General features: G+C 49.3%; 1 protein-coding gene across 4 annotated transcripts in view; it reads left to right on the top strand.

The window, feature by feature from the left end:
* LOC144511928 (uncharacterized) overlaps positions 1-25,994 on the top strand; it is a 48,078-nt gene that overhangs the window by 4,202 nt on the left and 17,882 nt on the right. Inside the window, exons 2-8 of one of the 4 annotated variants that reach the window (XM_078242395.1) lie at positions 953-1,033; positions 2,555-2,689; positions 11,280-11,507; positions 15,004-15,192; positions 15,504-15,602; positions 24,224-24,345; positions 25,808-25,991. In XM_078242395.1, coding sequence (XP_078098521.1) covers positions 953-1,033; positions 2,555-2,689; positions 11,280-11,507; positions 15,004-15,192; positions 15,504-15,602; positions 24,224-24,345; positions 25,808-25,991 — 1,038 coding nt within the window. The remainder of the gene's footprint in view (positions 1-952; positions 1,034-2,554; positions 2,690-11,279; positions 11,508-15,003; positions 15,193-15,503; positions 15,603-24,223; positions 24,346-25,807; positions 25,992-25,994) is intronic. The other 3 variants (XM_078242397.1, XM_078242396.1, XM_078242398.1) reach the window with 3 other exon arrangements.

Here is a 25,994-nt window from a genome sequence, read left to right on the forward strand (position 1 = left end):
CAGCTGACAGGGAGCTCAGTGACAGTGAGGGCTTGAGGGTGGACACTATCACACCTGACGGGCATTAGGTACCATCAGGCATTCCCCAGGGAACCAATGGTGATTGAGACCCCCCTCAGCCCCACCAAACCCAGCCCCATGGTGGGAATTAATGATTTAGTGCCCTCCCTGTAGTGAGTTTGGTGAGGTGGGAATTAGTTCATCAGGCAGAGGGTGGTAGGTTGGCATTCTGCTACCTTCCTACCTTCACCCCAATTACGTCCAGGGCAGGAAGACCCGTGGATGCTCTTCCCACTGCATTGCCAGTTGAGGGCCTGCAGTGGGTGATTAATGTGATAGAGACATCTCACAGCCCCTGGGTTAACCCAGTCGGGACTCACCATGCAGGAAACCCAGAAAACAAACCTCGTGTTTCCCAGCCAGGCTCCCATCCCAGCAGGTCCACTGAGAACCAACCCCTGCCCTTGCTGCTGACCCATGAACCCCGACCCCACAATCCCCCCTCCCATCATCACTCCTCGGCCTCAGGTGTAGCCCCACCTCCCCAGTGGCACTGCCAATCAGCAAAGAGCTAGCGATAGTGTTCAATGAAAGGTCAGCTTTACCAGTGGCTTGCCTCCAGCGGTATCTGTAAGAGCAGATCATGAAGAACCCCACTGGGACAATGAGAAGAGAAATACCACCCCTGCTTACAGTGCGTCCAATTCCTATTTAGTCTTTGTCCCATTCTCCCACTCTCTGTCCTTCACACTGCCAGCACCACGATGGAAGATGTGGCAATGTTTTTCTTCTGTGTGGAAGCTATGGGTACCTGACTCCATAGCCTGATGCCAGTCCCTAACCACTCGATGGGGGATAGCAGAGAGGCTTGTCTGAGGTTCCTCGCTGATCGGATTTCAGTCGTGAACAACAGAGTCTCCTGCCATTCCTAATCCTCTGCTACCCTTCACAGATGTGAAAAGTAGTCGGTGTGAGAATGGAGAGCTTTGTGACCAAGATCACCATGGAACTACAGGCGCTCCGAACTGCACAGGTAAGGGCACACAGCTCAACGGCACTGCGAGGGTTAACCCTGTGGAAATGGGCAAACCTGGACTTGTACAATCCATTGTGTTAGCTGTGGGTGTAAAAGAGTGTCATCTTGCCTGTGGATCAGCCTGTGTCGTTGGGACTTGGTGGTTCTAGTGGGACCGTTGCTGCTTCTTATAATCTGTAATTTAACCGGTTCAATTTAGGACAGAGAACATGGATTTCCCATCGGAATTCCCGCTGTTGAGTTGTTGTGGAGAGGAGGATGGCAGCTTGGAATCTCTACAGTGAGAGGGTCACTGCTCTGTGTTCACAACAACCCACCAGCTCCCAAAAGGGGCCAGTGTTTGCTCAGTGGGAACACTCTCCCTTCTCAGCCAGAGGTTTGTGAGTGCACACCCCAGTCCAGAGGTTTGAGCAGACGATTCAGGCTAACAGCTATAACTGATAGAGTGCTGCACTGTGACTGGTCTTCTGGACCGTGGGAGGAAACCGGAGCACCCGGAGGAAACCCACGCAGACACGAGAAGAATGTGTAGACTCCACACAGACAGAGACCCAAGCCGGGAATTGAACCCGGGTCCCTGGCGATGTGAGGCAGCAGTGCTAACCGCTGTGCCACGGTGCCGCCCACAGTGGTTAGCACTGTCCTTAAAGGATTGCACCGCAACTTCACCAGAATGTTAGCAGGACTCTGGGGGTTAGATTTATGAGGGACGATTACAGAAACAACAATTGATTGAACTTTTAAGAAAGATGAAAGGAGTTGAGAGGATAAATAAAGGGAAACATTTTTCTGATTAGTGGGGAAGTGCAAAACAAGGAAAATAAACTTAAATCAGAGCCCAACGAATCAGAGAGAAGTTAGCAAAAGAGTGGAACAGTCTCCCACAAAAATCAGTCAGGGAAACCTCAGTTCATCACCTTAAACCTGCGATTAATTATCAATGTTGTAGTGACTCTTTAAGGATCAGTCTGCAAAGTAAGTGTCACATGACTTGAGGAACCAATCGGGGAGCAGGTTGGGGTAAGCAGGGGTTTCTGTTCTAGAACCTTCTCGGGAGCTGGCTGCAGCCATGAGGCTGCAAGTCTCTGTACAGCCTTTACTTGTAAATAAATGTGTTGTTGTTTTTCCCTAAGCTGTGAACAAGAATTATTACAAATGTATGAAAGGTTACAGAACAAAGACAATTGGATAGAGTTAGCATACAGGTCAGTCGTGATCTCACTGAATGGAAGAACAGTCTGAAGGGGCTGAATGGCCTCCATCTGTTCGTATGTAATATCCATGACCCGGGGTGAGTTCCATGACATTGGCCAGTCCCATCACTGGGAACTTGACTTGGTTCAGTATTTGCGAGCTCAGCTCTGATCTGGCCTCCCACCAAGCCTTTTCCTTGTTCCTTTTAACTCTTATATTTTTGCTTTCCCATTCTGAGTCTCTCTCCGGATACTGTCTGCAAAATCAATCTTGCTGTCATTGGAGTGCCCTGTCTCAGCTAACTGTGCTTTCTCTCGCTCTCAGGGCCCCTGTGTCTTCCTGATACTCAGTGTTCGTACTACTCAGCACTTATCCAGAGCCCCAACTACCCAAAGTTCTACCCAGCCAATCAGGATGTCTACTGGTTCCTCAAGTTGACCAGAAACATCAGTGTTGATGGTGAGTGTGCAGCTGGAACCTCCAGGTGGAGCTAGTGAGTGAAATGTTATACTTGCTCCTGTTCTCACCCTCACATTTGCCAAAGATCAGCACATTCACATGCCGTTAAATGGACTTTATAAATAGAAGCCATGGGCCCAGTAAGACATGATGTGGAGATGCCGGCGTTGGACTGGGGTAAACACAGTAAGAAGTTTAACAACACCAGGTTAAAGTCCAACAGGTTTATTTGGTAGCAAAAGCCACACAAGCTTTCGAAGCTCTAAGCCCCTTCTTCAGGTGACTCACCTGAAGAAGGGGCTTAGAGCTTCGAAAGCTTGTGTGGCTTTTGCTACCAAATAAACCTGTTGGACTTTAACCTGGTGTTGTTAAACGTCTTACCCAGTAAGACAGTCAATGTTGACTCTATGGGTGACACAGTGGTTAGCACTGCTGCCTCTCAGCACCAGGGACCTGAGTTCAATTCCCTGCTTGGGTCACTGTGTGTGTGCAATTTTGGTCTTGGAGCGACTGCGGCTGGAAAATCCCTCCCTCAGTGCGGCGAGGTTTCATCAGGCTGCCAGAGATGACAAGTTGCAAAGACTAAGGAATCGTCCTCATTCGGCCACAGAAAGGGTGAAGAGATTTATTGGAGCATTTTGACCCAGTAAATGAGGAGAAGTGGTTTGTGCTGGTGAATGGTGGATACAGTAAGAAGTCTCACAACACCAGGTTAAAGTCCAACAGGTTTATTTGGGAGCAAAATCCAGTAGCTTTCGGAGCGCTAGTGGATTTTGCTACCAAGTAAACCTGTTGGACTTTAACCTGGTGTTGTGAGACTTCTTACTGTGTTCACCCCAGTCCAACGCCGGCATCTCCACAGAATGGTGGATAACCAGAGGCCCCTGGTTTAAGGTTTTGTAAAAGAAGCAGAATGGAGATATGGAGCAAGTTGTGATCTGCAATACATCGCTGAGACACAGATTCAACAGAAACATTCCTATAATTCGAAAGGAGAATATGCAAGTCTATTGGGGAATAACCCACCCCGTAACATAACTGAAAGGAGATTCTGCAGGTCTATTGGGGAATAGCAGGGGAAACGGGGCTAATGTAACCGTTCTTTCAAAGAGCAATCATAGGTACAATGGGATAAAGGATCTCTGCCTTTCCTGTGTGATTCGCCCCAGAGTGTCTTCTGGAATGGCTTGCACCAATGTCTCTGGTTTCTGGTGCAGTTACAACACAGGGTGAGTCAAACCCCACATCCTGAAAATTATACACTCCTCCCTTCAGGAGCACACCAGGAACTGATCCGGTTTGCGTTAAAATCCGTCCAGGTAGACGAGGTTGAAATTGGGTGTGGCCGAGGAAACGAAAGCAATGGATTTACATTCACTGCCCATTAGCCTCGAGATCACTGGGTTCCATAAAGTCACTGAGTGTGAAGCTTAACAAATAAAAGATAGTCAATACAGTATCACCTACTTTGTGTCTCTACCTAAGGACAGTTTTATCCCCATGGACTCCAAGCCCACTATCTAGAATGAGTTTACTGGCGTAATTACCCTTCAAAGAAGTTCCCTTGAATCTCTTTTTGGATTTCGGAATTTTTGGATTGTCAAAAACTGCTGATTTTCAATCTCCGGCCATCTTGCAGACTTATTGTTTTGTTGGGATTATGTTATGGAGTTGGTTATGTTACGGGGTGCCATTCTGTCATACAGCTTCAATTTAAAGCATTCCAGTTTAATGAGACAAACAAGGACAGTAATTCAATTATTTCTTTATTTAACACTTCGAGTATCAACTCAAACATAAACAGTTGCAACTTATTAACTCTTTACTGATCTTTAACTGAACATCAACTAAACTTTAACTCTTCAACTGCACTTTAACACTAACTGAACAGCAACTTTAACTATTTAACTGAAAATAGATATGACCGAGTTTAGGAAAGCCTTGGCCCAGAAATATCCTCGATGTAGAATCTACCTCCTTCTCTCTGAAGCATTCTTCAGGGTACAAGCTTTATTGCGATGATTGTTCTCTTCACGTTCACTGCCAAACAAAGAACTCGCATGTCTTTTATCCACAATTCTCCACTTGCTTCTGGAAGATTCTCTATCATCCAGCCAATTGTATAACCAGAAACTATCACATGGCTCGAACATCTAATGAAATTATTTTTGAATGACGCCATGATACTTAATTCATTTTACATGTCCCATACATAGCAGCCATAAATTGGAGCCACACTGTCTCAGTTAATGTAGTAAGAAGTTTAACAACACCAGGTTAAAGTCCAACAGGTTTATTTGGTAGCAAAAGCCACACAAGCTTTCGAGGCTCTAAGCCCCTTCTTCAGGTGAGTGGGAATTCTGTTCACAAACAGAACTTATAAAGACACAGACTCAATTTACATGAATAATGGTTGGAATGCGAATACTTACAACTAATCCAGTCTTTAAGAAACAAAACAATGGGAGTGGAGAGAGCATCAAGACAGGCTAAAAAGATGTGTATTGTCTCCAGACAAGACAGCCAGTGAAACTCTGCAGGTCCACGCAACTGTGGGAGTTACAAATAGTGTGACATGAACCCAATATCCCGGTTGAGGCCGTCCTTGTGTGTGCGGAACTTGGCTATCAGTTTCTGCTCAGCGACTCTGCGCTGTCGTGTGTCGCGAAGGCCGCCTTGGAGAACGCTTACCCGAATATCAGAGGCCGAATGCCCGTGACCGCTGAAGTGCTCCCCAACAGGAAGAGAACAGTCTTGCCTGGTGATTGTCGAGCGGTGTTCATTCATCCGTTGTCGCAGCGTCTGCATAGTTTCCCCAATGTACCATGCCTCAGGACATCCTTTCTTGCAGCGTATCAGGTAGACAACGTTGGCCGAGTTGCAAGAGTATGTACCGTGTACCTGGTGGATGGTGTTCTCACGTGAGATGATGGCATCTGTGTCGATGATCCGGCACGTCTTGCAGAGGTCAACGGATGAATGAACACCGCTCGACAATCACCAGGCAAGACTGTTCTCTTCCTGTTGGGGAGCACTTCAGCGGTCACGGGCATTCGGCCTCTGATATTCGGGTAAGCGTTCTCCAAGGCGGCCTTCGCGACACACGACAGCGCAGAGTCGCTGAGCAGAAACTGATAGCCAAGTTCCGCACACACAAGGACGACCTCAACCGGGATATTGGGTTCATGTCACACTATTTGTAACTCCCACAGTTGCGTGGACCTGCAGAGTTTCACTGGCTGTCTTGTCTGGAGACAATACACATCTTTTTAGCCTGTCTTGATGCTCTCTCCACTCCCATTGTTTTGTTTCTTAAAGACTGGATTAGTTGTAAGTATTCGCATTCCAACCATTATTCATGTAAATTGAGTCTGTGTCTTTATAAGTTCTGTTTGTGAACAGAATTCCCACTCACCTGAAGAAGGGGCTTAGAGCCTCGAAAGCTTGTGTGGCTTTTGCTACCAAATAAACCTGTTGGACTTTAACCTGGTGTTGTTAAACTTCTTACTGTGTTTACCCCAGTCCAACGCCGGCATCTCCACATCAGTTAATGTAAACAACTTCCCTGATCTGACCAACACAGGAAGCTTCAGATCACAGCTCCCAGACCAGAGCCTCTTTACGACCTGCAACTGGTTTTAATCTGTAAGTTGACCAAAATTCCCAGCATGCTTAGCTCTCAGTCAGAATAGCCATTTTAAAGCCACTATTGCCATTATTGTTGTTAAATCATTGTTGTAGCCATACTTTCTCAGTCCACAGTTGTTACGGGCTTGGTTATGTTACGGGCTGGTTATGTTACGGGCTTGGTTATGTCACGAGGCTGGTTCTATCAGATTGACATTACAGAGGCCTACTGGATCCAAGCTCGTGATTCATATGATTCCATAGGATATGGGGCACAGAAGCAGGCCATTTGGCCCAACCACTCCATGTTAGTGTTTATGCTTCACTTTTTTGCTCATCTACATTTATCATCATAACCCTCTGTTCTCTTCTCCCTCATACAGCTGTCTAGCTTCCCCTTAACCAACACCACTCACTTCAACCCCTCGCTTTGCATCCACCCAGGAGTTCAAGGATAGGACATTGTAATAATCTTACCGAGACCAGTCTACCACCACCATCACCTTCATTTACAGTGTGCTCTAAGTGCCGGTCAGCAGCTACAGTGTACAGGTCAGACTGGGGGGAAGGGGGGGGCTTTTCCCCCGCATGGAGCCTGGGGTCGATTGGAGGCAGCACCAGATCAGGGGTGTGAAGTGGATTGGAGATCTTCACTTCTGAAGGGAGCGCCATAAAGCCACCAACACTGGTTCTGACCCCCAAGAACAACCGTAAGATCGCCTCCAGGTTTGCTAAGTGTTCACGTTCCAAAGTTCCTGTGTCCATAAAAGACTTGGACTTTAAAAAAAACTTGGAGCATATTCTCCATGACCCATTGAAAAATGGCACGTGCGGATGCGACCCCAAAGGACAGGTGAATGTACTCATTTAAGCTTTTTTGCATATTAATTGTCACATACTTTTGGGAAGGCTCATCTAATTCAAGTTGGAGATATGCACAGCTCATGTCCAACTTAGGAAATGCTTGGCCACCAGTTAACCCGATGTACAGATCTTCAATCCGGGCATGGGGTATCTGTGATGTTTAGAAACCCTATTGACAGTAAGCTTATAGTCTCCAAAAAGTCAAACCCACTTATCTGGCTTGAGGACAGGGACAACAGGTGCAGCCGCTCTGCGAACTGTACTCATGCCCAGCTTTTCCAGCCGTTCCAGTTCTGACTCTACTTTTTCCAATCGGGAGCATGGAACTTGTCTCGCTCTAAAATACTTAGGCGTAGCATTGGGTCGACATAGATCTTAGCTCTGGCTCCCATTATTTTTCCAAGCCCTTCCTAGAAAGTTCAGGGTACTTACTGACAACTTCATACATTCCCCCCGCACCCAGCCTAAAGATCTCCAGCCAGTTCAGTCTGATGTGCTGGAGCCAATCTCTCCCCATAAGGCTAGGTCCTTGTCCCCATACAATGATGAGTGGAAGTTGAGCTGCCTGTAAGTCATTAGGGTTGTCGTGGTGGCCTTTATTTGTAATGGTTCCCCCGTGTAGATGGCCAGCCTGACATTTGTGTTTTCTAAGCTCAGGAGCTCAATACCAACCCGGAGGTGATCGGACGTCTGCTCCCTGATAGCAGCCCCCATATTCACATACATTTTTAACGGGTGGCCATTTACTGACAACTCCAGCATTATGGGAGGCATCCTTGTGGTGGAGATGTGATTGAATTGCATTGTCCCTGTCTCTGGTAATGGACATTCCTGCAGGGTTCGGCCTGGCATTGGCCATGGCCTCTTTTCGAAACAACACACAGTTTGACTGTCTCTATATCTTAGCCTCAGTTGTGGTCTTCTGCAACAATCTGCCGTCTGGCATCTACAACCTTCTGGAATATTCTCCCTAGGAGTTTGAAGGCTGTCATCTCAGGAATGCTGATTAAAACAGCTAGAATCCCACCAGGCCTTTCGACCTTGTGTCACACCAATAGAAAATGACAGAGTCTAAAACACGCTTGCTAAAGAATGGCGTGCGCAAGATAGTCCTCAGTCAGACAGTGTGCAGCAGCAGCCGTGCCTCCAGCTGCCAGGCTGTATAAGCTCCTTCCTAAACCTCTCCACCTCTCTCTACCGCACCTTCCTCCTGTAAGACTTTCCTGCCACTTTGCGCAAGCTTTTAGCCACCTGTAATAATAGCTCTGTCTGTGAATCTGTGACATTTTCTTTGATAATTGCTCCAGGGAAGGTGCCAGAATATTTTACTTTGTTAAAGATGGGATGTGGGGGCTGGGGTGGGTGAGGGGGAGTCAACTAGCATTGCCATTCCTGTTCTGAATGTGTGCACGTGTGTGCATGTATGTGTGTGCGTGCGTGCGTGTGTGTGTGCGTGTGTGTGCGTGTGTGTGTGCGTGTGTGTGCGTGTGTGTGTGTGCACGTGTGTGTGTGTGCACGTGCATGCATGTGTGTGCGTGCGTGTGTGTGTGTGTGCACGTGCATGCGTGTGTGTGTGTGCACGTGCATGCGTGTGTGTGTGTGCGAGTGTGTGTGCACGTGTGTGTGTGTGCATGTGCATGCGTGTGTGTGTGTGCACGTGTGCGTGTGTGTGTGCACGTGTGTGTGTGTGCACGTGCATTTGTGTGTGTGTGTGCGTGTGTGTGCGTGTGTGTGTGCGTGTGCGTGTGTGTGTGCATGTGTGTGCGTGTGCGTGTGTGTGTGTGCGTGTGTGTGCACGTGTGTGTGCGCGTGTGTGTGTGTGTGCACGTGTGTGTGTGTGCACGTGTGTGTGTGTGCACGTGTGTGTGTGCGCGCGCACTGAGGATAGGACCTGGCAGCTCTGCAGTCAGTAAGCTTGATCTAGGTTCAGAGGTCAGACGTGACTATTTCCTTGAGGCTGTCCATCCTGACGCTGAATTCCAGCAAAACTCAGAACAGAAAGGGAAATCAGTCCAGTGATTAACGAGCCAAATAAGCCACCTGAGAAGTAGGCCCAGCCATCTTCAGCTGCTTCATCAATGACCTTCCCTCCATCATCGGGTCAGAAGTGGGGATGTTCGCTGATGACTGCACTATGTTCAGCACCATCTGCGACTCCTCAGATACTGAAGCAGTTCATGTCCAAATACAGCAAGATCTGGACAATATCCAGGCTTGGGTTGACAAGTGGCAAATAACATTCACACCACACAAGTGCTTGGCACTGACCATCTCCAACAAGAGCAAATCTAACCATTGCCCCTTGACATTCAATGGCATTTCCATCGCTGAATCCGCCACTATCAACATCCTGAGGGTTACCATTGACCAGAAACTAATCCGGACCAGCCATATAAATACTGTGGCTACCAGAGCAGGTCAGAGGCTGGGAATAGTGCGGCAAGTAACTCACCTCCCGACTGCCCAAAGCCTGTCCACCATCTACAAGGCACAAGTCAGGAGTGTGATGGAATACTCCCCACTTGCCTGGATGAGTGCAGCTCCAACAACACACAAGAAGCTTGACACCGTCCAGGACAGGGAACTCGCTTGATTGGCACCACATTCACACACATTCACTCTCTTCACTACTGATGAACGGTGCCGGCCCTGTGTACCATCTACAAAATGCACAGCAGGAACTCACCAAGGCTCCTTAAGGCAGCACCTTCCAAACCCAAGATCACTACCATCTAGAAGGAGAAGGGCAGCAGATACCTGGAAACTCCACCACCTGGATGTTCCCTTCCATGTCACTCACCATCCTGACTTGGAAATATATCACCGTTCCTTCAATCTCACTGGGTTAAAATCCTGGAATTCCCTCCCTAACAGCACTGTGGGTGTACCTACACCACAGGGACTGCAGCGAGTTCAAGACTGCAGCTCACCATCTCCTTCTCGAGTGCAATCACGGACGCCCACATTCCATGAATACATTTTAAAAAGTACTTTCCTTCTTACAGCTGTTGTGGAGAAAAACCTCGGGTGGAGTGGTATCCAAAAAGGGAAAGTTAGTGCAGCAGAGAGTTAGTGTGGAGAAGGCAGGAGGATAGAGATCCGGACAGCGAGAGGTGATAATTGGTCAGACAGGGGCCCAAGACGGTCAATGTGTTAAACCGCATAGGGGTCAAAGTTCCCCACAGCTGAGGTTTGCTGCCCCCTGCAGTATTTATATCACCATCACACCTCCAGCCTAAACATGAAGCTGGGGTTGCATCCTCTGACAGCTAAAGTTTAAAGTTTATTTATTACACACAAGTAGTCTTATCTTAACACTGCAATGAAGTTACTGTGAAAATCACCTAGTTGCCACACTCCGGCGCCTGTTCGGGTACAGAGGGAGAATTTAGCATGGCCAATGCACCTCGGCTACACTGGCTCAGTCAGACTTCAGCCTCCCACAACTAAGGCTCTCTCTGGAGAGAAACGTATTGATATGTAACCAGGATTGAAATGTTTCTGACAACATTTCAAATACTCTCTCAGCCGTGATTGTGTTTATAATTGTGATTACATTTGCAATAGTGATTGTGTTTGCGATTGTGTTTGCGAGTTTCTGACTGTGTGTCTAACTGTGACTATGTGTCTAACTGACTGTGTGTCTAACTGTGACTGTGATTGTGTGTCTGACTGTGACTGTGATTGTGTGTCTGACTGTATTCGTGCGTCTGACTGCGACTGTGACTGTGTGTCGGACTGTGACTGTGTGCCTGATTGTGTGTCTGACTGTATTCGTGCGTCTGACTGTGACTGTGATTGTGTGTCTGACTGTGACTGTGATTGTGTGTCTGACTGTGACTGTGATTGTGTGTCTGACTGTGACTGTGATTGTGTGTCTGACTGTGACTGCGATTGTGTGTCTGACTGTGACTGTGATTGTGTGTCTGACTGTGACTGTGATTGTGTGTCTGACTGTGACTGTGACTGTGTGTCTGACTGTGACTGTGTGTCTGACTGTGACTGTGTGTCTGACTGTGACTGTGATTGCGTGTCTGACTGTGACTGTGATTGTGTGTCTGACTGTGATTGTGTGTCTGACTGTATTTGTGCTCTCCAGCTGTAGAAATCACAGTTGAAGAGTTTCATGTGGAGGAGCTTCACGACTGGGTCAACATTGGAGTCAGGAATCATTTGGACAACCGGACGGTACGAGAGTCTCTGACTGGTATCCTCAGGCGGGGGCACACCTATCGAATTCCTTTTTCCTTTGGTTTCCAAGTCTATGTACATTTCCACTCAGACAAGAGCATCCAGTTCAAAGGATTCCGGTTCAGTTACAACATTGGTGAGTTTGAGTGTCAATGGCAGAATTTCCTCCTCAGGCCCTGACAGACTAACACTCTCAGTTCAGTACAGAGAGAGTGCTGCACTGTCTGAGGTGCTCAATTCCTGTGTGACTTTAATTAAAGGCCTGAACTGCCCCCTCATGGATGTAAAAGATGCCATTGCACTTTTCAAAGTAGAGCAAAGCAGTTCTCGCTGGCAACCTGGACAACACTTATTCCTGCACTCAGATTGTGTACAAATATTTACAGCATTGGAAGAGGTTATTTAGCCAAATGGTGTTTATTCTCCACACTCCTCTCTTCCTTTTCTATCTAATCCTGACACCATGGTCTTCTTGAATTCTCCAGTAGATTTATCAATAATGTTATTGTATTTATTAGTTGTAGTTCCAGTCTGGAAACAATTTCTCCAAATTCACTACATCATAATCTTATGAACTCTATCAGAGCAACCCTCAGTTTTCTCTTTCCAAGTGACAAATTCCCAGCCTGTTTAATCACTTCGAATGGGTATGGCCCATTCCCCCATCACTTCACCCAGAACCCCATGCATTTACCAAGACCAATCCCCCTAACCTACACATCTCGGGACACTAAGGGGCAATTTTAACATGGCCAAAACACCTAACCTGCACATCTTTTGACTGTGGGGGGAAACCGGAGCACCCAGGGGAAACCCACGCAGACACGGGGAGAACGTGCAGACTCCACACAGACAGTGACCCGAGGTCGGAATTGAACCCGGGACCCTGGCGCTGTGAGGCAGCAGTGCTAACCACTGTGCCACCCCTCTTTGTAACACGGGGAATAGAACAGTTCATTTTCGTAATACACCAAACATGATCTAACCAAAGTTCCACCTGAACATAGTTTCTCAGCTTTTCAATTCTATTCCTCCAGATATTAACTCGGATGTTTTTATGGATCTTTATGGAATTATCCGTTTCCATCACTTCTTTAATCATTTGTGTTTCTGTATCCTTGGTGTGTTCTGGTCCTCCAGCCCATTTAGATACTTATTTTTCAATGAGTGTGTACAGTCCATATTCTTCCTCCTTCACATTTACCCACACTGAAAGTAATTTGCCAATTTCATGCCCATTCTACATATTTGTTGATCTTTTTCCTGTACTTTGTCTAAGTTCTCCTCTGTATTAACCACACACCACAACTGGTGTCATTGGCAAATTTCAAAATTGTGCTTTTGAGTCACAGGTCCAAATTGTTTCAATAAATGTTCCAGCATTGATCATAGTGAAATACCACTTTGCACCATTTACCAATCTCTCACTTCTGCTCCCTCTTTATCGTAGAATCCCTACAGTGCGGAAGGAGGCCATTTGGCAAATCTCTGAAAGAGCATATTACCCAGGTCCACCCCTGCTCTCTATCCCCGTAACCCAACACATTTACACTGGCTAATCCACCTAACCTACACATCTTTGGACACTGAGGGGCAATTTAGCATGGCCAATGCACCTAAACTGCACAGCCTTGAGGAGTGGGAGGAAATCCACACGGCACGGTGGCACAGTGGTTATCACTGCTGCCTCACAGCACCACAGCACAGGACCCAGGTTCAATTCCGGCCTCGGGTCACTGTCTGTGTGGAGTTTGCACGTTCTCCCCGTGTCTGCGTGGGTCACATCTGGGTTCTCCTATTTCCTCCCACAGTTCAAAGATGTGTGGGTTAGGTTGATTGGCCATGCTAAATTGTCCCTTAGTGTCAGGGGGACTAGCAAGGTAAATGTGTGGGTTTACGGGAATAGGGCCTGGATGGTGGTGGTACAGACTTGATGGGCGGAATGGCCTCCTTATATACTGTAGTATTCTATGAACTGGAGGAAACCCACGCAGACACGGGGAGAACATAAAAACTCCACACAGACAGTGACCCAAGCTGGGAATCGAACCCGGGTCCCTGGTGCTGTGAGGCAGCAGTGCTAGCCACTGTGCCGGCCCTTTACCGTTTTATAGCCCGTTTGTTCCTTTCCCACATCTTCTGACTTTAGTCACTAGACCATGACACGGTACCTTCTTGATGACCTTTCAGGAATCCCAAAATACTCCCCTTGTCTATATTTACTGTCACTTCTTTAAAGAATGCAATAAGATTGGCCAGGCAGGCCCTTTCATTTCCTCACCTGTGTTAATTACTTCTTAAATTAGTTTCAGAATCTAGATTTTTTTCTAGTATATCTTTAAATAAGGATTACATTATCTACCCTACCACCGACATCAATCTTTATCTTAAGCCTTATTGTGTGCTACTGGTGGGGTATCCGAGGTGATAACACTGCCTGAACTTCAACCAATAAAAGACTCACAAAGCCAGTGTCTCTGTATTAAAGATGTAACTTTATTTAAACCAATGGCCGCCAGGAGTTCATGAAAGGGTTAAGTAGCTCTGACATAGAGCAGCAAAACCTCTCTGATGAATCTAACATATACAATCAAAAACAGATCAATGAGAGATTTTTCTGATCAATCATTCCCGCCTTTCATTAGTTTTAAATCAATCATCTTCAGGATACACAAATCAACAATAATGCCTGTCAAACACTTTGGCCAATTGCATTCCACTCCTCAGCATAACGGTAATTTATTTGTCCGTGAAATCCGAATGCTGACTCCTCTCTTGGCTGACCTCACTCCCAGCTAGTAGCTTTGACGCTCAGCCCAGAGTTCAAATAAACATTCTCATGTGTTCCCTTGAAGGGCACTGTCTAACCAGACTAACTCGTGATACCACATCTGGGCACCAGGCCATCTCGGCCGAACAGTGAATAAACCTTATTCATGAAATATGATTAAGTGTTCCTTCCATCTGAAACTTTATCCTGATGCCTTTTTGACTAAAGTGAACAATATTCCTTAAAATCAATAATAATACATTCAAAATATCAAAATATGTGTTTTACAATAATAATCACTCGTTTGAATCAATTACTGCATCTCATGTGTAAATTGCTTCTTGTTAGCTTATAAACCTATTTTAAAAGTAATTTAACTGAATGCTGGTAGTTCTGTCAGTGCCTTAATAAAGTAGTTTATTTATTAGTCTCAAGTAAGGCTTACATTAACACTGCAATGAAGTTACTGTGAAAATCCCCTAGTCGCCACACTCTGGGGCCTACTCGGGTACACGGAGGGAGAATTTAGCATGGCCAATGCACTTAACCAGCACGTCTTTTAGACTGTGGGAGGAAACCAGAGCACCCGGAGGAAACCCACGCAGACACGGGGAGAACGTACAGACTCCGCACAGACAGTTACCCAAGCCGGGAATTGAATCCAGGTCCCTAGCGCTGTGAGGCAGCAGTGTTAACCACTGTATCTAATGGTTTAAAAATCTTATCACCCCATTAGGGGTTCCATTTACACACAGAGTATAGTCTATGAAGCTGGATATTGATTTTATGTTATAGACCCTAGACCCTGATTGTGCATTATGGACAGGACACCTTGATTATAATTCTTTCTTTTCTCAAAAAGTTCCCAAGGATCAGCGTCATGTTCGGATTGTGGAGTTGACGTTTAGCTCAGTGTTGTTGATGTGGAACCCATCTGTGTCTAAAACCTTAGACACCAGCAATTACAAGGTGTACTATGGACTCTACATTAACCAGCCAATCCTAACAGGCTTTCACCTGGTCTCTGGTAGCTGTGACTACAACCTGACAGGTAGGTTCAGAAATCCCCAGTTCCTTCAGCTATAGTCGGGGAGACACTGGGTGCAGCGAGAGAGCTCGATGCAGTCGGCAAAGTCTTTGGGAGTAACTGAGAGTCTTTAATCAAAATCAGGCAATTATTGGGTGTCACCAAGGCCCAGAGCCATCCTGATAAAACACCCCAGACATGAGGAGGTTTGGCCAGACCTTCAGCCTGGGTTGGAATGGGTGTAGTACATTGAAGGAAATGCCTTCTAATATGAGCTGTGTTTGACTGTTGGACTGTCCCCCTGTAACGCCGCTACACTTCCTGTCTATTCACAGGACTGGACGATTCCACTTCCTATTTTGCTTATGTCATCAGGCTATTGGATTGTGGCCACGAGGACACTGGCCACTTGGTTAATTTCACCACCAGAAGCAGTAAGTACTGGTTAATCTCCCCAGAGCTTGGGCATCACTGACAGGGATCGGGAGCCAAGGACAGGGATCGGGAGCCAAGGACAGGGATCGGGAGCCAAGGACAGGGATCGGGAGCCAAGGACATTGCTGATAACTCTTTACACTTTGATATCGCAGGGCCCAGTGATTGGCCAGGAACAATACCAAGGGCGATCTATTGACCAATTAGCAGGATGGTGAATCTGACCTTTGGTTTAGTCTTGGCTCAGCACATTGCCCTTTGACCTCTGAGATAGGTCACACCTGGGATTATGAAGTAATTAGAATCATAGATTTTTACAGGACAGCAAGAGACCCTTCGGCCCATTGAATTTGTGCCTGCAATGAAGCCCAATCCATTCGAATCAATGGCATTTCAAATTCTCAATGTTCAAGTGCTGAATGTTTCCCAGATGTTGTGGCAGTTCCTGTCTCTACACCCCCCCCCCCTCCCCCCACCACCACCACCCCCCCCTCCCCCCACCACCACCACCCCCCCTCCCCCCACCACCACCACCGCTCCTCCCACCACCATCACCGCTCCCCCCACCACCACCATCACCGCTCCCCCGCCCGTGTTTCAGGTAGTGACTCCCTGATTCTAACAACCTCTGAGTGGAAAGCTTTTTACTGACGCTGACACTGGGGATAGACGGGGACACTGGGACAGACGGGGACGCTGGGGTAGACACTGACAGTGGGATAGACGGGGACACTGGGGTAGACATTGACACTGGGACAGACGTTGACACTGGGGACAGATGCTGACACTGGGGACAGATGCTGACACTGGGGACAGACGCTGACACTGGGACAGACGCTGACACTGGGACAGACGCTGACACTGGGGGGCAGATGCCGACACTGGGACAGACGTTGACACTGGGGACAGATGCTGACACTGGGACAGATGCTGACACTGGGACAGATGCTGACACTGTGACAGTGCGGACACTGGGGACAGACGCTGACACTGGGGACAGACGCTGACACTGGGGCAGAGGCGGACACTGGGGCAGAGGCAGACACTGGGTGCAGAGGCGGACACTGGGGCAGAGGCAGACACTGGGTGCAGAGGCGGACACTGGGTGCAGAGGCGGACACTGGGTGCAGAGGTGGACACTGGGTGCAGAGGCGGACACTGGGTGCAGAGGCGGACACTGGGTGCAGAGGCGGACACTGGGTGCAGAGGCGGACACTGGGTGCAGAGGCGGACACTGGGTGCAGAGGCGGACACTGGGGGCAGAGGCGGACACTGGGGGCAGAGGCGGACACTGGGGGCAGAGGCGGACACTGGGGGCAGAGGCGGACACTGGGGGCAGAGGCGGACACTGGGGCAGAGGCAGACACTGGGTGCAGAGGCGGACACTGGGTGCAGAGGCGGACACTGGGTGCAGAGGCGGACACTGGGGGCAGAGGCGGACACTGGGTGCAGAGGCGGACACTGGGTGCAGAGGCGGACACTGGGTGCAGAGGCGGACACTGGGGGCAGAGGCGGACACTGGGGGCAGAGGCGGACACTGGGGGCAGACGCCGACAATGGGGGTACACGCCGCCTCTGGGGCAGATACCGACAAAGAACAAAGAACAAAGAACAATACAGCACAGGAACAGGCCCTTCGGCCCTCCAAGCCCGCGCCGCTCCCCGGTCCAGGATTGAATCCTGAATCCAGGATCCCCGCCCAATTTTCCAGCCTATCTACATACCAATATCCTATCCACCGAGCTGTCCCTCACAGCTACGATGCTTTGTTCATCACAACCTATTAACTCACCCCCACCCCCCTATTCCAGACCATGTGATCCCCAGGGAGAGGCGAAAACCCAGAGTGAAAAACCCCAGGGCCAATATGGGGAAAAAAAAAAAAATCTGGGAAATTCCTCTCCGACCCCCTGAGGCGATCGAAACGAGTCCAGGAGATCACAATGGCCCTGATCGGAAAATGCTTCCCAACCCTAGTCATTTCCACTTCCATGAACACCATATGAATTCCCTGCCCCCGAGACAGGTTCCCAACTATCCGCAGTCTCGCTCTGTACTGGCACCAGCAAGATGATCATAGAATGAAGCCTTGAAACGAGAAACAAGGAACAATTAGCCCGCGCCGCTCCCTGGTCCAAACTAGACCACTCTTTTGTATCCCTCCATTCCCACTCCGGTCATATAGCTGTCTAGATAAGAATTGGGGACAGACGCAGAAACTGGGGGCAGACGCAGACACTGGGCCAGATGTGGGCACTGGGGCAGACGTGGACACTTGGGCAGACGTGGACACTGGTACAGAGTGGACACTGGTACAGAGCAGACACTGGGGACAGACGCTGACACTGGGCCAGACATGGATACTGGGGCAGAAGTGGACACTGGGGCAGACACGGACACTGGGGGCCGACGCTGACACTGGGACAGTGCAGAAACTGTGACAGACACTGACACTGGGGACAGACGCTGATACTGGGACAGTGCGGACACTGGGGACAGACGCTGACACTGGGACAGTGCGGATACTGGGACCCACAGTGCAGTTACTCACAACTCAGTGGTTTCACTAAGTAGACAGGATTCTGGGTCACTCTCTGATGGGCTCCTTGCAGCTGAAGATCTACAGCAGGCAGAGACAGGGATGTCCCAGGGAGCCAGCACTTGGAGGGACGCTGGAGCCCAGCTATCTGCTGAGCCCCTGGGCTCTGTTGTCCCACAGCTGCTGGAGCTGCAGAGTGGTGATCATCAGGAAGGGATGACAGCGTTTCCCCTCAAACTGCGAGGCCGATTGGAGGAGTCCCGTCGCCTTCTCTCCGAATAGATGCTGCTGGCTCACTGAGGCGAGGGTGGTGTCCGCAGAGGAGACCTCAATGCAGGACGAGCACTCCAGGGCAGGAGATGTCCGCAGCATGTCTGAGCTCCGTCCCCGAGGGCATGGCTCCATGGTGCCGGGCTTTGACTCCATACTGCAGGCACTGATGGGAATCTGCGAGTGACAGTGCGAGAAGTCAGCAACGCCTCTGGATTTCACTCCAGCTGCCCCTCCATCCCATGGAGGAGCCCAGCGGCCCTGGGAACCCGAGGGGAAGAGGACCGGCAGGAGTACAGCCCAAGGTCCCCCAGCCAGGGGACCCTGGACATCTCCAGCCCATTTGACACCCCCATTCCTGTGAGCGACCCCCAGCCCCTGACACCAAGGAGGGCAGCAGTCAAACATTTGTACTGCCGAAAGCACGCCTGGACCCTCAAGGTACAGACTCCCAAGGGCACACCTGACAAGATTATCTCAGGCCGAAGGGTGAGGAAGTCGGCAGACTGCCTTAACCTCAGCTGTGGATCCTGGGGATAAACCTAGACACAGTGTGAGGGTGAGGAAGAGTAAGAAGCCACTGGCACTTTGTGGGCATTGGGTGAATGAGGCACTCGTGCAGATAGATCACCATCTTATATTGAAGTTTCACTTTGGTCACTCAGAGCTTCCACCCTGTCTGTTCCTGCCACCAAACCGGCGGGATCCTGTGGAGTGGGAGAATGGCAGGGCCATGACCCTCCCACACCAGCAACACAGCTGCTGGCATTACTCCCCTCCCCCCAGAGCCCACCCATGGAAGGATGAACCCCCTCGCCCTCCTCTGTCATGTCTCAGAGTGTTCTCGAGTGATTGTGAGGCCAGGAGCTGTCAAGGTGCTGACATACTGCCCACCCCGGCTGTAAGATGTGAAGAGCATGATCCCGGACATGAGTGGGGCCTGTAGTAACTGACGCTGTGCATCCCGTGTTTCTGATCCCTGTGATAAGCCCATTCGATGGCAGGATGCATTAAGCTCTCTCTCAGGCAGGAGTCAGACATATCGCTGAGGATGAGAGCAGCATCACTGTTCTCAATGCAAGTCATCATCATTCTCCCGCAGAGTCCGGCCAATGCTTCTGCATCCTGCCCATGATGCCTAGCAACAGCATGGGAGCATATTGTTGGCACTACCTAACTGGTTAGATGTTAGTGGGAGAGTCAGTCGCTCCCTAGCCCTGCTTGTCCCCGAAGCGAGATGCTGTGAGGCCTCCCCTAGCGTGTCAGCCCATTGCCCAGGGTTCTTCCACCTCCTCCTCACCGCCCTCCTCATCCGAGGAGATGTAGCATTCCTCCATCTCCTCCAGGTCCAGGTGGTCTCCCCTCTGCAGTGCCAAGTTGTGGTGAGCACAGCAGACCGCAATGAAGCTGGAGACCCTCTCTGGGGACTGTATTACAGGGGGCTGGGGGGAGCGGCTGCCCTAGCCGCTCCCCCCAACCGGTCCAGACACCCAAACTGCATCTTCAGCAGGCCAATCACCTGCTCGACGAGTATGCGTGTTGCAGCATGAGCCTCATTATAACAAGCCCCAGCAGATGTTTGGAGCCTCTGCACTGGTGTCAACAGCCACCTCCTAAGTGGGTACCCCCTGTCACTGAGGAGCCATCCCACCAGCTGCCACGCTCCCTCAAAGGTGGCTGGGAGTGTCATGGATGCTCCCTAGGAAACGGGCACACACCTGCATGGTCATATGGTCATAGACGAACTACACATTGAGACAGGAATATCCTTTGTGGTTCATGAATGGCGCCGTGTGGTACCCTGAAGCACGCAGGGCTACGTGGGTGCAGTTTGACAAACCTTGCATCTGGGGCAAGTCTGCAAAAGTGACAAAGCCCTTGGCTCTGGTGGTTTGGCTCGTCTGGTCCCGGTCCAAATTGATAAACATGTGAACCACTGCCTATGGGGCATCTGTCACCTCCAGGATCCATTTGTGCGTGGTCGATTGGGAGATGCCTCACAGGTTGCCCGTGCAGCCCTGGAGTGAGCCACTCGCATAGAAATTAAGAGTGGCTGTGAGTTTAAGGGCCACAGGCAGTTTGTGTCCTCCCATTCTACATGGTGCCAGCTCTTGCAGAATCGGGTAGTCCACCATTCCCCAGGACACATGCAGCCTTCTATGGCACTGCAGCTCTGACATCTGCAGGTACGATGACCGACATTGGAATACCCTCAGCTGGTACCTACGCATCTGCGGAACAGTGACAGACCCAACCTCTTCCTTCTCTGCAGGGCCATCGTTCTGGTCAGGTACCATGGCACATCGGTGTCTCTGCCTTTGCTCTATACCTATAAGTAGGATAGCCAACTTTACAAACTCCATGACTCTCCAGACCATGCATTGTAAAGAAGATAAAACCACAGTGAGCTATAGGGTTTCGTGAGAAAGCTTCGACCCTCTTCCCTCAACTCGTCTGGGATCACCCAGCACACTCAGTAGGTGCCTCAATGCCATCTCTCACACCAGAGACAGAATCACTAAACACTGTCCCGTATCCCAGTATCACACCAGACGCACCCTCACTATACACTGACACATAGCCCAGTGTTACACCACACAAACACTCACTAAACACTGCCCCACAACCCAGAGTCACACCAGACACACACTCACTAAACACCGACATATATCCAAGTGTCACACCAGACACACACTCACTCAGCACTGAATCATATCCCAGTGTCACACCAGATCCACTCTCACTAAACACTGACCTACTGCCCAGTGTCACACCAGACACACACTTACTAACCATTGACACATATCCCAATGTTACACCAGACGCCCTCTCACAAAACACTGACACATAGTCCAGAGTCACATCAGAGACACACTCACTAAACACCAACACATATCCCAGTGTCACACCAGACACACACTCACTAAATATCAATCTATAACGCAATGTCACACCAGACACACACTCATCAAACACTGACCCATATCCCAGTGTCACACCAGACACGCACTCACTAAATACCAACCCATAATGCAATGTCACACCAGACACACACTCATGAAACACTGTCCCATATCCCCTAACACCAGACACACACTCATGAAACACTGTCCCATATCCCCTAACACCAGACACACATTCATTAAACACTGTCCCATATAAGAACATAAGAAATAGGAGCAGGAGTAGGCCATCTAGCCCCTCGAGCCTGCCCCGCCATTCAATAAAATCATGGCTGATCTGAAGTGAATCAGTTCCACTTACCCGCCTGCTCCCCATAACCCCTAATTCCCCTACCGATCAGGAATCCATCTATCTGTGATTTAAACATATTCAACGAGGTAGCCTCCACCACTTCAGTGGGCAGAGAATTCCAGAGATTCACCACCCTCTGAGAGAAGAAGTTCCTCCTCAACTCTGTCCTAAACTGACCCCCCTTTATTTTGAGGCTGTGCCCTCTAGTTCTGGTTTCCTTTCTAAGTGGAAAGAATCTCTCCACTTCTACCCTATCCAGCCCGTTCATTATCTTATATGCCTCTATAGGATCCCCCCTCAGCCTTCTAAACTCCAACGAGTACAAACCTAATCTGCTCAATCTCTCCTCATAATCAACACCCCTCATCTCCGGTATCAACCTGGTGAACCTTCTCTGCACTCCCTCCAAGTCCAACATATCCTTTCGCAAGTAAGGGGACCAATACTGCACACAGTACTCCAGTTGCGGCCTCACCAGTGCCTTGTACAGATGCAGCAAGACTTCTCTGCTTTTATATTCTATCCCCCTCGCGATAAATGCCAACATCCCATTTGCCTTCCTGATCACCTGTTGTACTTGCAGACTGAGTTTTTGCGACTCATGCACAAGGACCCCCAGGTCCCTCTGCACAGCAGCATGTTGTAATTTTTTTCCATTTAAATAATAATCCAATTTGCTATTATTTCTTCCAAAGTGAATAACCTCGCATTTGCTCTGGCCTGTGCCAGTGGGTTAGCACTGGCCTGTGCCAGCGGGTTAGCACTGGCCTGTGCCAGCGGGTTAGCTCTGGCCTGTGCCAGTGGGTTAGCACTGGCCTGTGCCAGTGGGTTAGCACTGGCCTGTGCCAGCGGGTTAGCACTGGCCTGTGCCAGCGGGTTAGCTCTGGCCTGTGCCAGTGGATTAGCTCTGGCCTGTGCCAGTGGATTAGCTCTGGCCTGTGCCAGTGGATTAGATCTGGCCTGTGCCAGTGGATTAGCTCTGGCCTGTGCCAGTGGATTAGCTCTGGCCTATGCCAGTGGGTTAGCTCTGGCCTGTGCCAGTGGGTTAGCTCTGGCCTGTGCCAGTGGGTTAGCTCTGGCCTATGCCAGTGGGTTAGCTCTGGCCTGTGCCAGTGGGTTAGCTCTGGCCTATGCCAGTGGGTTAGCTCTGGCCTGTGCCAGTGGGTTAGCTCTGGCCTGTGCCAGTGGGTTAGCTCTGGCCTGTGCCAGTGGGTTAGCTCTGGCCTGTGCCAGTGGGTTAGCTCTGGCCTGTGCCAGTGGATTAGCTCTGGCCTGTGCCAGTGGGTTAGCTCTGGCCTGTGCCAGCGGGTTAGCTCTGGCCTGTGCCAGTGGGTTAGCACTGGCCTGTGCCAGCGGGTTAGCTCTGGCCTGTGCCAGTGGGTTAGCTCTGGCCTGTGCCAGCGGATTAGCTCTGGCCTGTGCCAGTGGGTTAGAACTGGCCTGTGCCAGCGGGTTAGCTCTGGCCTGTGCCAGTGGGTTAGCTCTGGCCTATGCCAGTGGGTTAGCTCTGGCCTGTGCCAGTGGGTTAGCTCTGGCCTGTGCCAGTGGGTTAGCTCTGGCCTGTGCCAGTGGGTTAGCTCTGGCCTGTGCCAGTGGGTTAGATCTGGCCTATGCCAGTGGGTTAGCACTGGCCTGTGCCAGCGGGTTAGTTCTGGTCTGTGCCAGTGGGTTAGCTCTGGCCTGTGCCAGTGGGTTAGCACTGGCCTATGCCAGTGGATTAGCTCTGGCCTGTGCCAGTGGGTTAGCTCTGGCCTGTGCCAGTGGGTTAGCTCTGGCCTGTGCCAGCGGGTTAGCTCTGGCCTGTGCCAGTGGGTTAGCACTGGCCTGTGCCAGTGGGTTAGCTCTGGCCTGTGCCAGTCGGTTAGCGACACTGATATGACTATGCAGACCACACATTGTCTGGGCTGGATTTTACCCCCTGGGGCAGGGAGCGGAAGTCAGCACTGTGAAGAAACAATGACACGGCCATTGGGATAGTTGTTGAATGAACAGTCATATCTCAAACTCAGTAAAGTGATGAGTTTAGAAGAGGTGTTACTGGAAGATTGAGCTTAGAGCACAGTTTTTGGGTATCTCGGGAGAGATACGAGGTGGCTGAAAAGCATCAAGTGAATGCTCAGGATTTCACTGCAAGAGAATTGTTTGCAATTGTACCAGTCCCAAATGAGAAGCCTTTGTGTGGCAAGCTAGTGGTAACTCTTCACTGGTTTATGTGTCTGCAATGATATTGCTGGGGTAAAGGAATCATGTGAATTTGAGGCATTGTATTGTGTTTGTACTGAGATATTTCCAACCTTCTTGTCTACGCTATAGTTTGTTTTTCTGGGTTAAATAAATATTTTATTTTTTGTATTAAAAGTTCAACATCAGACTCCTGTGAATATGTTCAGTAACTTTCCTGCACAGTTTCTGAAAACAAAGTTAAGGTGTTTCAAGGCAGGTTTCACTCTGGGATTTGACTTGTCCAGTAACACTAACCCCATGCTGCAGCCGCCCTGTTTAGATTGATGTTCTCCAGCTCAGCTAATGATGTCTGACTGTTCTGTGTGAATGTAGAATTTCATGGGGACTCCCTGCCCACTCCTGTGGGGCTGAAAGCAATGGAGGTGGAAGCTGGCACTGTATTTGTTAGCTGGACTTTACCCGCTGCAGCTGCCAGCCGATTGATTAAATATCGGGTAAGTGTGATACATTTACATTAAATACTGACTAACAGAGCTCCCCTCACATCACCCCCCTAACCAGCAGCGCAGTACAGTGCCGTGTGAGCCAGTGGCCTGAATTCTCCAGGGCCTTGGCGAGCCTGGAAGGGCGCAAAATTCAATTCAGACCATGGTCAGCCTTGGGACATACTTTGACGCTGGCTGGCTAATTAACGGCCAGCCTGTGTGAAACACACGCCAGGAAAAGCTCAGCACTGTCAGAGTTCCCAATTAAAGTCTGTTTCTTGGCATTCATTCGCCGAGCAAATTAAGCTACTTCTAGTTTGTTTGTAGAACTGTCACTTTTATTTTCGTACAGTGGAATCTGTGGTTGGAACTGGATTTGTTCCACTGGGGTTAGGGGTAGCTGGTTTGTGTTCTGGGATCGTTAAAAAGGTTTGTGTTTGATCTGTCGATCCAGGGCAGATTGAACTGTCTGGGCTGAAATCAAATTAATAAAGATGTCTGGGGCCTGAGGTTTGTGTTTGAATGTACCACCCAGACACTATTCATACAGACTTTCCATCACAATTTATTTTGTACAGGTCTGCAGCTCCCTGAGACAGTTCCGCAGTGACTGACCCCCCTGAGAGAGCACATTAAAAAGGCCAGCCCACGGCCTCCCCTTTCTCGGAGCTCAATTAATTAGCAGTCAGCGTGAAATCACGCTCCAAGGCCCACAGCAGCCAGAATCCGGTGGTGTAGTGGATATTAACAGATCAGTAACTCGAGAAGTCTGGTCTAATAATCCAAAGAGTCAGACTTCAAGTCTTGGCAGAGCTGTTTAGAAAATGTAACTCCCAATCAGAAAAGAATCGAGCACTGCTCACATCCCCGTGAATGAGCAAAACATAGAAACACAGAAACTAGAAGCAGGAGGAGGCCATTCGGCCCTTCGAGCCTGCTCCGCCATTCATTCTGATCATGGCTGATCATCAAATTCAATATCCTGATTCCCTCCTTCCTCCCATATCCCTTGATCCCTTTAGCTCCAAGAGCTATATTTAATTTCTTCTTGAAATCAGACAACATTTTGGCCTCAACTACTTTCTGTGGATTCCACACATTCACCACCCTCTGGGTGAAGAAATTTCTCGTCACCTCAGTTCTAAAAGATTTACCCCTTATCCTCAAACTATGACCCCTAGTTCTGGACTCCCCCACCATCAGGAACATTCTTTCCGAATCTACCCTATTGAACCATGTTAGAATTTTATAAAACTCCAGTGAATATAATCTTAACCGAATTAGTCTCTCCTCATATGACAGACCTGCCATCCCAGGAATTGCTGCACTCCCTCTATAGCAGGATGTTTTCAAAGGAATATGGAATGTGGAGTTATTCCTCAGCTGAAGCACCCACATTATTGCAAAGATGAGCTTAAAGGAAGTGTGTGGGCAGGGAGTGGCATTTAAACAGGTCATATTATCTCCCCAGGTTTACATTGTGGCTGACACAGAGACACAAGTCAAAGTAACCAGTGTGAGATTCATCACCCTGCGAAACCTGGAGACAGACCAGGACTACACCATCACCGTGACGTCTGTCAATGGTCAGGAGGAAGGGTTACCAGGCAACCCAATTATTATCCGACTCCAACGGCACCAAACAGGAGAAGCAGGTA

Source organism: Mustelus asterias, chromosome 25, assembly GCF_964213995.1.
Source record: "Mustelus asterias chromosome 25, sMusAst1.hap1.1, whole genome shotgun sequence".
Classification (NCBI taxonomy): domain Eukaryota; kingdom Metazoa; phylum Chordata; class Chondrichthyes; order Carcharhiniformes; family Triakidae; genus Mustelus; species Mustelus asterias.